The sequence below is a fragment of the Pelodiscus sinensis genome, chromosome 21 (genome assembly GCF_052426305.1).
Source record: "Pelodiscus sinensis isolate ZL-2025 chromosome 21, ASM5242630v1, whole genome shotgun sequence".
Classification (NCBI taxonomy): domain Eukaryota; kingdom Metazoa; phylum Chordata; order Testudines; family Trionychidae; genus Pelodiscus; species Pelodiscus sinensis.
In genome coordinates this window covers 1,717,575-1,730,375 of record NC_143072.1, presented here as the reverse complement: position 1 = coordinate 1,730,375, position 12,801 = coordinate 1,717,575, and the positions used below count along the sequence as shown (strand labels likewise).

Here is a 12,801-nt window from a genome sequence, read left to right as displayed (position 1 = left end):
CTCTTGCAGCATCCTGATTGCTTACTGCTTCTTTTCATTTATCTCAGAGGAACAGAAGACACCAAGTACACTGGGGAAGTGGAACTGCCTTATGGGAAGACAAAAGCCATGGCAGAAAAACTAGTCCTTGAAGCCAATGGAAAAGAGGTACAAAAGTCAGACAGAAGCCTTAGTGCTATAACCTAACCTTTACAGAAAGAGACAGCCCATGATTCTCTTAATATAATCCTGCCACTCACAGCTGACCAACTACTAACAGCTGCAGTTTTGATTTCACATATAAAAGCCTTAAACTGATTTATTTTGGGTACTCCCACAGCATCACAAAGTAGTCTGTAAAGCTCCAAAGCCCAGATATGTCAAAGCACTTTAAGCACATGCTTAAATTCCATTCCAGTGAATGCCACTTGTGACTCTTAAAAACATGCACTTGGCATGTGTTAAATTGTGGCTTTGAAAGATGGACACTCAAGCAATCAGGGTACATCTACACAGCAGAGCTAAATCCAAAATAAGCTACGCAACGTGAGCTACGTTAATTACGTAGCTTATAGCGAAATAACTTATTTTGGCTTTTGGTGCTGCCTACACAGCAGGAAGTCTGAGGAAGAGCACTCTTCCTTCGACTTCCCTTACTGCTCGTAAAATGAGGGTTACAGGAGTTGGAGTAAGGAATCGTCTGGCTGGATATTATGTTGACATTATGTTGAAATAACTGCTTCTGTGTAGATGCAGATTATGTTATTCCAAAATACCACTGCTGTGTAGACATACCCTCAATGATAAAGAAACCACATTCCTTTGCATTATGGCTTGTTAGAAGAATTCTGGAAATATCACATGTCGACCATGTAACCAGTGAATAAGTATTAGAGATAATTGGGTCTTGGAACATGCTAGTTAAGACCATATGAAAAGAAAGATTTGATTTAAAAGGCCTATTTTAAGAGGTTTAGTGGGTGATTCATGTTAAAGGGCACTAGAAAGGAAAGTTGATGGTAGAAGAACATGAGACGGGAAAAAGATCTTGGATAAACAATGTGGTGCCCTGGATGAATCAACAGGACTATTTATTTGCAAAGAAATAGGTGGGGGATTGTACAGAATGAGCAAGGTTACAAGCCTTCAATAATGGAGATGCCTCATAGGAATAGAAAATTAGACATGTGCGGGCTTAAGTGCTTTGCCAAATCAAGGTCCAAGAGACCACATTGTCCCGTATAAGTGAATAGTCAATGTGAGACAGGACTCTCTGTCCCATTTTCAGAAGGGATGTCCATACTGTGCATTATGCCTGAGCGCTAGCTCAGGTTTGAGCCCAAGCCCCTCTTCTGTCCGCACACAAATCAGTCTGACTAGGGTCAGCAAGTACTTAGGACTGACGTTCTCGGGGTGTTGGGTCAGAGCCAGAGTCCTGCTGTGATTGGGGGCCAAGCCCTGTTATTTCGCAGTATGGACGCAGCTCAAGCCACAGACCCAAGTCAGGTCTGTGTGCTGCAAGATGGATGCAGAACGTTCGCTGAGACAGCCAGGTCCCACAAGTGTGAACCTAGATTGATGGATGAACCTGCGCTTCGTCCATTATGTAGACATCCTTTAGGCCAGTGGTGGGGAACCTCAGGCCCGGGGGCTGGATGTGGCCCTCGGCTGGCCTAAATCTGGCCCCTGAAGCACAGGGCCCCTCCCAGCATTGGAGAGCCTGTGCTGGTGCTTCAGCCCCCCCAACTATCTTTCTGGGAGATGAAGCACACAAAATCTACCAGGCTGGCCCCTCAGGCTCTGGTGTGTGAGGGGAATGTGGGGAGTGTCTTTCTGCTTCTCACTCAGTGGCCAGAGTGAGAGGGTTTTTTTCCACTTCTCACTTGTGTGCAGCCCCCAACTAATTTTTCTGTGGTCAGGGTCCCTCAACCGTGAAAAGGTTCCCCACCTCACCATAGGCACTTCAGAATCTAAGTCCAATTGACTTTCAAACAGCCTTGGGCATTTCAATGGGAGTTAGGCACTGGCGCACTTTTGAAAATCCTGCTAGAATACATCCTTAGGCACCTTAATACCTTTGAAAAACAAGTTACTTTTGAAAATGGGACTTCACGGTACGTTTTTTCAAAAGAGCCTAATTAGTGGAGTAGTCTCTATTGCCACTAGGCATGTGGTTTTGATTTAACAAACACGAAAATCCGTTGGAAATCTCATCTTCAAATCCAGAGCCTGCTACCATCCTGTATGCCCTGAACAACACCTCTTTGAAAGCATGAAAACGTGTCTCTCTTGCCAAAGGGGCGTCTATACTTGCACTTGATTGACAAAACTTTTGTCATTCACCAGGTGCTCAACCCCAGGTCCCCAGAAAGGACAAAACTTTGCTGTGGTACATGAAAGTGTGAATGCAGCTTCATTGGCAGGAGCATTCTCCGGTGCGCGCGCGCAGGAGCGTGTGTGTGTGTTGGGGGGGGGGGAGGCGTGTATTTCATTGGCAAAAATGCTGACAAACAGCACTCACTTTAGCAACAAGGTGGTATCAACACAGCCTTGTCGTTAAAAGCTGTGCAGTGTAGCCATACTCACGTAGAAGTTGGTCCACTAAATGGTATTTCCTCACCCACCTTGCCTGTCAAAACTTTTTCTGTTAATTTTACAGCTAAGCAACGGTGGCAAACTTGCGACATGCATCATCCGTCCAAATACAGTTTATGGGGAAAAATACCAGCGTCTAAAGGACTTATATACCACTGTCAAAGCCAAAGGGGGACTGCTCAACTACATAGTACGTGAAGATACAGAACGTAATCTAATATATGTAGGTGTGTATGTTTCTTTGATTCATTTACATGTTTTTACCAGACTATTTTTAAAAGGGTTCATTTGCTTTTTAGCCATAGGACTTCTATACAACCTGGCTAATGTTCTGACAGTGAGCAAGGAGAGTAAAGAATGAACACAGAAATCATTTTAAAGTTTCTAAATAGGGCTGATTGGAAAAAAAATAAGGGTTTTCTGGGGAAACATAAAAACAACTTTATAATTTTATTCTAATTTTTGTATGGAATTTTACTCTCTTCTCCCCAAACAAAATTAAACATATAATTTAGAAAATGGACAGTATTCCAGCAGAAAAAAAAAGGAGGGTCAGAAAATAATTTTTTCCTCCTTGGGTAGGGGTAAATATTTCAGGAGGGGAAAAAAGCAAAATGTACAGAATATAACTTATTCATTTTCATAATTTTTTCATGTCATAAAATAAAAAAAAACAGACAACATGGAAATTTTTGTTTGGTTGGAAAAGTCTTCCTCTTCTTTTTAACAGTGCATTTAAAGGGTAGGGAGTTGGTGATAAGGGAAGGGAGGTAGAAAGCAACGATTTCTATTTATAAAGTTTGGGAAACACGCCTTGTGGAAGGAAGAGACTGACACAGAGATTAAACCAACAGGTTTCTATGGAAATGCAACTTCTTTCCAAAATTCTATTGAATGTAGTAAAGAGGAGTTCCCTTGTAACGGTATGTTGACCCACATTATCGCAGGGATATAATTTTCCAATAAGTCTTCCAGACTTTTAGAGTAGAGTAATCTTGATGGAACCCTCTTACATGCCTATAGGAATTTTTTCCCATAAGGATATAATTATAGTGGTTTGAAACCACTTAGGGTATGTCTACACTAGCCCCCTAGTTCAAACTAGGGAAGCTAATGTAGGCATTCGAAGTTGCAAATGAAGCCCGGGATTTAAATATCCCAGGCTTTATTTGCATGTTCCCGTCCGGTCGCCATTCTTAAATTCCACTAGTCCGAAATAACTGCCCGCGGCTACATGCGGCAGTGAAACGGTAATTCGAACTAAGTCCTCATTGAGGTGTAACAGTTAATTCGAACTAAGGAATTAACTAAGGACTTAGTTCGAATTACCGTTTCACTGCCGCGTGTTGCCGCGGGCAGTTACTTAGGACTAGTGGAATTCAAAAATGGCGACCGGACGGGAGCATGCAAATAAAGCCCAGGATATTTAAATCCAGGGCTTCATTTGCAACTTCAAATGCCTACATTAGCTTCCCTAGTTTGAACTAGGGGGCTAATGTAGACATACCCTTAGAGAGGAGTCAGGCCAAATAGGTTAAGTGACTTGTCCAAAGACATGACATAGAGAGCCTGGAATAAAACCACCAAGTCCTTACTGTTACTTCTCTGGCTCTGACAATGAAATATTGCCCCTTCATTTCCCATGAACCAATGTCACAATGGACACCGCAAGCTCATCCATACTGCACCCTTAACTCGAAGTAAGCTACGCAATTTGAGCTACACAAATTGCGTAACTTATTTTGAGTGTATTTTGAAATAGCTTATTTCATAATTTGGTGCTGTCTCCACAGTGCCAAATTTCAAAATAAAGCGCTATTCTGAAACGTCCCTTATGTGGAATGAGGTTTACAGCTGGGTCAGAATAGCGCACTTGTTGTTTTGAAAGATATTTCGAAATAATGGATGCGGTGTCAAGATGCAGAATAGCTAGTTCAGGATCCCAGAAGTATCCCAAAATAGTGCTGCTGTGCAGACATTCCTCTACTGACCGTCCGAAAGGGGGACCAGAGACTGAAAACACCTGGGAAATGTTGAATAATTACCAAGTCCCTCCAGAATAAGGATGGGTGACAAAAGTGAGGCCAGAGGGGAAAAGATGCTCAATTCAGATGCGGGGCATGAATTCAATCTAGTGTAGAAAGCTCTTGTAATAAGTGGACCAAGCATGCTCCTCCTCCATTCCTATTCTCCCATCTTCTTCTCCAGGGAACGTTGCATGGATGCATGTGCTTGCAGCCCGGAATCTGCAGCTGAACCCGGATGTCCTTGCTGGACAGGTATATTATTCCTATGATGATACTCCAGCAAGGAAAAGCTATTTGGTGCAATATCAGCTGTTGACAGGGATAGACCCATCCATCAGGCTGGGCTCATGCATACCTTACTGGAAGCTCAGGTTATTAATATATTTTTATAGAATAATCAATATCCTTTTGTACCCCTTCTGGAAACCACGGCCCTTCCTAAACTTGCCAGTCTTGAATACAATAATCACCACATTCTTCTATGAGACAGACAAAGCCTTCAGGCACTTTGGGTACACCCCCTTGTATAGCTGGGAAGAAAGTAAACGCCGAACTATAGCATGGCTAAAGTCAGCTACAATGAACCTGAGAGCACATCAGCACCATGGAAAGGAGATGTAGGTGTCACTTTGAGCAGGGAGCGTATCCTCTTCAGTGAATTCTATTTAGCTACGTCTACACTGGTCAGTCTTGCACGAGAATATATGCAAATGAGGTGCGGTGATGAATATCGCCTAGCCTCATTTGCCTACTTAATGAGCTGCCATTTTTGCGCAAGGGGCTTTTGCACAAGAAGGAGCAGTCGATACTGCTACTTCTTGAGCAAAAACCCCCTCTTGTGCAAGTGCCGTTCTGCCTGAAAATAAGCGTCAGAACGGCTCTTGTGCAAGAGGGGGTTTTTGCCCAAGAAGGAGCAGTGTAGAATGCTTTTTTGTGCAAAAATGGTGGCTCATTAAGTATGCAAGTGAGGCATGGCGATGAATATCACCACACCTCATTTGCATATGTTCTTGCGCAAGACTGGCCAGTGTAGCCTCGGAGTTTGGCTCTATGCATAGCTTTCCTGCTAGGGACCTGGCAAAGACGCAGCAACCCACTACACCTAGCCTAGCACAGAACAATGACTTCCAGCTACTATGGAAACTACTTCTCCAGTCCCCTAAGCCACATAGGCAACATCCATTTCCCATTTGACAATATCCACTGGCAGCAGCAGACATACAGGGCCGTATCCCACAGCCTTTACCCGCTGCAGTAGCCCTATTGGTTTTGCGGCATTTCATTGGAGTACGGAATCCAGGATCAGATTGTGGTCTGTAAGGCTGAATTGAAATTTTGTACAAAATTATTTTCAGTAACCAATTTAATTCTATGTCACGAATAAGCTGCATCCTTTTCAACAGCAGGACTGGCACTTTTAAAGTGATCTTCTCTAGTGAGGGGACTGTCTCATGTCACTTACATGCTAGGGGCCTTCCCCCGCCCCCCCAACTCCAGTGCTGCAGCCAAGGGCTGCGGGGTGGGGAAGTGCGTTTGGGGCAGAGGGCTACTTACATGGTGTGCTGGCAGGCAAGATGGCAGAGCCACAGTCCTGCTGGCCACTCCTTTCGTGGTTCAGCTGCCCCCAGTGGACACTCTGCAGGATAACTCTCCCCTGTGGGCTTGCTCCCCCACCCCTGTGGCCACTCTCAGTATTGCATCTCTCCAAACAGCCCAGTCCCTCCCTTTCCATGTTATGGAAAACAGTCCCTCTCACAGCACTTCTGGTTGTCCTGGCACAACCAAACCCTGACCTTGCTCTAAGTTAGGAGAAGAGGAAGCTGCCTACCAAATCTGGTGGCCCTAAGCGCTTATCGTTTAGCAGGAGTTTTTGAACAAACATACTCACAGATAGACATACAGACAGACAAATGCACAAATCAATAAGATATAGATATAAATGGATAATTCTTAGGGGGTGAGAAGAAATCGTGAAATTCCCTCTCAATTTTAGGGTTTAGATATAGATGGATGTAAGTTTTCATCACTGTCCTTAGATACAGCTTTCATATCGACCTTTCCCCAAGTTGCTGGGGAAACTGTTCTTGCTACTCACTGTTAGCTTGTACAGCATTTTTTTTTTACAAAGCTAATGTTGTAGTCAACATAAAAGTTACCTTACAATATCTCTTGAGGTGACAATCTGTCAGTTTCATTGCTTTCTGATTTATATGGTTTGATAATTAATGTCAGTGCTTATAGACTGTCTTGGATGCATTTTGCAACATGAATAAAAATTACACTGGGTCTGATTCTCATTTGCACAGAGATGTACTGAGCTGGCAGTATAATACAACTTAAAAATGGGTGCACATGTAACTGAGTCCCACACTATGGCCCTGTAAAAGAATGATGTAAAGAAGCCTTGGTATCAATGAGAATAAAGTTCTTGCGCAAAAGGTCTTGTGCAAGTGCGTCCACACTGCCATGTGCTTTTGCGCAAGAGATGTGCTTTTGTGCAACAGCGTCCATGGCAGTGTGGACACTCTCTTGCGCAAGAAATCTCTGATGGCCATTTTAGCCATAAGGGATTCTTGCGCAAGAAACCCCTGTTGCCTGTCCACACTGCCTTCTTGTGCAAGAGCTCTTGTACAAGAGGGCTTATTCCTCATGGGGAGAGGAATAACTCTTGTGCAAGAAGCCCTTTGTTCCGACACTTTACTGTAAATTTACTTGCTCAAGAACGCACGTGCAGTGTAGACACTCCGCAAGTTTTTGCGTAAGAACGGCTGTTTTTGCGCAAAGAGCCTGCAGTGTAGACATAGCCTTTGTGGCTTAGCTGAGGGAACAGCAGAAACATTTTCACAAATATTAGTTGAAAGTACAAATTAATTTCTACTGGTCTACTTCACGACACTTCCCTGATCTGTGACTGTTCCAGATTTACTTTAGTTGAAGCATTCATAGAAGGCTAATTTTAATTTCAAATGCTTAAATAGTCACAAAAAGTCATTTTTGTTGGTGCAGTATATCTGATCAGAATAGTCACCATTCGCCTTTATTTGGTTACATTAATCATCCAGTCATGAAACAGAAGCAATACCACATGATTTTCTTAAATCAAGTTATCAGGCATTTCGTCAGTCACCTCTTTGCAAAATATCTGTCTAACCAGAATTGTTTGCTAAAGAAATATGTAAAGAATTTCACACAACAAATAGGTCTGGAGAAATTTGCAATCTGTTCACACAATATGTAAAGGTGAAATTCCTTGAATAAATTATCAGTTGCAGATTTTTTTCCACTCAGCTCTGCTAAGTGCCTACAGCTTCTTTCGTTTCATTATGTTACTCTTTTTCAAAAGTGGTTTTTTTTTTTTCACTCAGCAATAGAGCGCAGCTTGCTATGATTTTCACAAAGAAAAAATATACCTTCTTGGAACGCGTGCATACGCGCGCGCGCACACACACACACGAGCAAACGTTGACCAGCAGTAGTTTTAAAGCTTTGGAAATGTTTAGTGGCATGTTGTCTAAAGAGCCACAGGGTGGAGCTACGCGTACAGTTGTTAGGCAAAAACTAGAAGGAGTCCAGTGGCACCTTTAAAACTAACGCATTTATTAGGACATAAGCGTCCGTCAGCTGCAGCTCACTTTGTCGCTATCTATACTCTGGTTTCCCTTATGCAAAGATGCATCTGACGAAGTGAGTCTTTAAGGTTCCACCAGACTCCTTGTTGGGTTGCTGAAATGAACATGGCTACCTCTCTGAAAGTTGTAAGGCACATTTGATTTAAATGTGTGGTAACAACTTTTGTTTTAACTTGCTTCTAAAGGCACTGAAGTCTTCCCTTGCTGGTTAGGGTGATTAATTGGTTTATGTGCCATCTAGGTTTTTAAAAGTTTTCAGCCCTTGGCAATCTGAATTTTTTTGGACTCAGTAAATTAACTAAGGGTACGTCTACACAGCAGCGTTATTTCAGAATAACGTTCAAAATAACAAAGAGCATGTCTACACTACAAGCTTTTATTTCAAAATAATGTCAAGCTGGAGGACTTCTTACTCTGACTCCTGTAACCCTCATTTCATGAGGAGTAAGGAAAGTTGAAGGGAAAGTGTTCTTCCATCGACTTCCTGCTGTGTAGACAGCCCAAAAGCCGAAATAAGCTATTTCAACGTAAGCTACACAATTGAAGCTGAAGTTGCGTTCGGCCCTGCTATATAAATGTGCCCTAAGTGTTTCTCTAGGCTGCCTGGATGTAGCAACCTTCTTATTTACTTATACTGATTTATTCAACGCCACCTAAAAAGAGAATTGGAAACCCAAATGCCTTTAAAGAAGAGGGGGAATTGGGGCATTCAAATCCCATGGGGAGCTTTGAAGTGCTCAGTCTGGGTGTGAATGCTAATGATTTCACATGTGCCAAGCAGCCTTTGATACAACTCACTGTGGGATTTTGAGCTGGTTGAAGATACGAGTTGGAGGAAACAGAATTGCTTTTGTCAAGCCACATTCTCTTATCACAGAGTGTGATTGATGCTGGGCAATTGCATATCTGCTGTCAGGTTTCCCTCCTGCAAAGATCCACATGGTGCTTTTTTGCCTTCCCTCCTGCTCCACATGTATGCTAGGAGATGGTGAAAGGATCTGAATTACCATCAGCATGCAGATAGTCCGTGTTGCTGCAGGTCATGTTTTCAAAGGTATTTAGGTGCCTAAAGATGCAGAGAGCAGCCACGTAGGGGTTTCTAAAGTTCTTCAACAAGGTAGGCGCCTGGGTCCTGAAGAGGACAAGTCATGGATTCAGAGGGATCCGAATCACCTGATAAACTGGGCACAAACATACATTATGCCTCCCCCTGTATGGCAAAATGTAGATGTACACCTCTAGGAACGCACGTCAGCCAAACGTACCCAACAGGGGAACTGTTCTAGGAAGCAGTGACTCCGTAAGAGATTCTAGGGATAGTCAGCTGAACATAATCTCCCAGGGTGGCACTGGTGGAATACCGTGTTCAGGTCTGGTGCTCCCAATTCATGGGAGATGATGATAAATTGGAAAGAGTTAAGAGAAGAGCCATGAGAATGACTACAGGCTGCCCCTTACTTGCAACACGATCAATAGCATTGCAAGTTGGGGGCGTCATAACTCAAGTCCGCATTTACGACAGGCGTCACACACCATCGTAAAAGCGGGGCCAAGGACGTAAGTCGGGGGATTTTGTCCCCTTCTGCACTTACAGAAAAGGTTGTAAGTGCGGGCAGTCGTAAATCGGGCCGTTGTAAATTGGGGGCCTCCTGTAAAAGATTAGAAAAACTGGTTTTGCAGTCAGAGACTCAAACACGAGACCCGACAGTCTCGCTGGACCCTTGGGCAAGGTGGGGGGACGGCTCCCCACTCCAGAAGGGGCGGGGCCTCAGGTGGAAGGGGCAGGATCAGGGAGCTGGCCTTCAGCACAGCCTGGACCACACCCCCCTCTAGTGCTGACCAGAGCGCACCACCCAGGACTCCAGGGGCAACTTAAAGGGTCCAGGGCAGCAGTCAGGAGCCCCCAGTCCCTTTGAATCACCAGGCCCTAAAGCAGTTACCACCTTCCCTCCCCTCGTCGGTGGGTCTGGACTCACAGATCTCAATCTATTTAGCTTTTTAAAAAGAGGAAATTAAGCAGCAATTTGATTACAGTTTGTATCGACAAGAGGAACAATCACTTAATCATGGGCTCCTCAGTCTAACAGAGAAAGGTAAAACGCAATCCAATGGCTGGAGAGAAGCGAGACAAATTCACAGCAGAAAGAAGGCGAACTGCTTTGGTTGTGAGAGAATTACCCGTGGCAACCGCTACCAAGGGCCATGGAGGATTCTCCATCACTGACCATTTTTAAAGTGCAATTGGAGGTTTTTCTAAAAGATCTGCTCTAGAATTTTTTTTGAGGCAGATTGTTTATATGGGAGGTCAGACTAGATCGGGATGGGCAACGTGCGGCGCTGGGGATCTATGTGTGGCCCACGAGACATTTTATTTACGGTTGCCCTATGCCCAGGGTTGCCAGATTCTGCTGGTTTCTGTCCATCATTTTTTCCTACCATTTTTTACTAAACTTGCACAAAGCAAGGCCACATGACCTAACCAAGTGAGTTATAAGATCAAGAACACATATTCCTGCGCATCCAGAAATATAATTTATGCTATCATGGGCCGAAAGTGTCCGTCTGCTTTGTACATTGGACAAACGTCTCAGACACTTCGCCAAAGGATTAATGCCCACAAAACAGATATCAGACAGGATCACAAAGAAAAAACAGTTTCTTGCCATTTCAACCAGAAAGGACACTGTCTCAACGACTTAATTACCTGCATCCTGCTTCAGAAGCCTTTTAAATCTGCACTTGAAAGGGAATCCTCTGAACTGCCATTCATGCTAAAATTCGACATTCTACCCGGGGGTCTCAACAAAGACTCTAGCTATCTTACCCATTACAAAGATAGCTTCCCCAATTATCACCTCTAATACCATTAGCTCACAGACATTTACCTTCCCCCCCGCCCCCCGCATCCCCCTTCTGTTCTGAAATTTGATTTGTCCTTTTCATATGTGTTCATTTTTTTTTAATTGTATCCTTTGGTATATATGGCTGTGACTATTTTCTTCCACTATTTGATCTGAGGAAGTGGGTCTGGCTCACGAAAGCTCATCACCTAATAAACCATCTTGTTAGTCTTTAAAGTGCTACATAGTCCTGCATTTTGTTTCAGCTACCCCAGACTAACACGGCTACATTTCTATCACTGTTCTACATGAAGTGAGGCGTGTGCTGCTTTGCATACAACACTGACTGTCAGAGCCGTGTGCTTCCTCTGCAGCCACTCTCAGCGCTGTTATGCTTTAATCAGGGCGCCCTGCAAATCCTTGGTACCCAAGCGCAGTTATAAAACTATCCTGCCCCAGGGGACTGTCTTAGTTACGACAATCTTGTGCCCCACTGAAATAAAGGAGGCCACTCATGTGGCCCACTCACTAGCCTACGTTTCCCATCGCTGGACTAGACAATTGCAAAGTCCCATCTGGCCTTGGAAACTGCAATTTATACCTCCTCCACCCCCATACCCACTTTATACCCGTCCAGCTTTGACAGAGGGAGTAGAGGATCCCGTTCCTCTGATCGTGATATGGGAAAAAAGCATTCAGCAAAGTCCCACTGCTGTTTTCCAAGGGGATGAGTAAGCGTCCTTTGGCTGTGCTGCAAGCGATTTACATTTTGGCTCCTCCGAGTCGAGGCTACTGCAGCTTTCCTGTTATATATTTGATTTATCAGATTAGAACTTGTTTTCTCTTGGCAATCCTTTAATTCCTTCCCTGCACTGCGCTACGTTCTCGTCTCCTGCCAGGGTCCCAACCCTATTATGTAACACACATTTTAAAAAATGTCTGCGTCTCCTTCTGGAGAAGAGCCTGTGTGTATAATTATTCATCCCAAAGATTCAGCAGGTATAACTGCTCCCCCTGGGGGCTCCATTGTATAATTGGATTTCATCCACACAAATTAAATCCGATCTTTACCCCTTAGTTAAGCCAAGCAGTAAGTATTTAATGCTAAGGTCCCTGACAACTATTGCAGAAAGAAACGGAGAGAAAGCAGAGAAAGCGACGCAAAGTGTCCTCTGCCAGAGAAATGAACGGCACGGTCAAAAGGAGGGCAGACCCCGGGATAACGGCCATCTTTTTGCCGTGGGAGCTGCCAAAGCTGCCAATACAAGCCCCTGGGGTCTGTTTGAGGAATTAATTCATCTCCAGACTGGATGTTCCTTTCATTTAATTCTCTCCCGCTTGCTCACTCCCCTCCCCACGCTGCCACTGATCTGCTGAATAGCCTTCTCCTGTCACTTCACTAGCTACAGCCAAGTGGAAGACAATCGTCAGCCATGCCGCCTATCAGAAGTGGTCTCACCACATTAGTTAATCCCTCCTCTGGGTTTCTAAGTCCCAGTGGCATAGTGAGGGAGGGAGGGCGGGGGGGACGCTAGGGGGTGCCAATTTAGTTTCTTTCCACTCTCTCTGTCATCCCTCGGCTCACCTGCTCCTCCTCTGCTCGCTGCTGGCAGCTGCAGCCTCTTCCCCACTTCTCCACCCCCAGCCCAACCCTCCTCCATCTCTGCCAGCGGGTGAGTGCATGAGGGGGCCTGGCCCCAAAATAGAGGGTGCGGGGGAAGACATGGTATG

At 44.4% G+C, this 12,801-nt stretch overlaps 1 protein-coding gene across 1 annotated transcript in view; it reads left to right on the top strand.

Moving 5' to 3' along the window:
- LOC102456594 (3 beta-hydroxysteroid dehydrogenase type 7-like) overlaps positions 1-7,888 on the top strand; it is a 30,673-nt gene extending 22,785 nt beyond the window's left edge. The window contains exons 4-6 of the mRNA XM_006114227.5: positions 48-147; positions 2,639-2,801; positions 4,783-7,888. Coding sequence (XP_006114289.3) covers positions 48-147; positions 2,639-2,801; positions 4,783-5,222 — 703 coding nt within the window. The 3' untranslated portion in view covers positions 5,223-7,888. The remainder of the gene's footprint in view (positions 1-47; positions 148-2,638; positions 2,802-4,782) is intronic.
- The last annotated feature ends 4,913 nt before the right edge of the window (positions 7,889-12,801 follow it).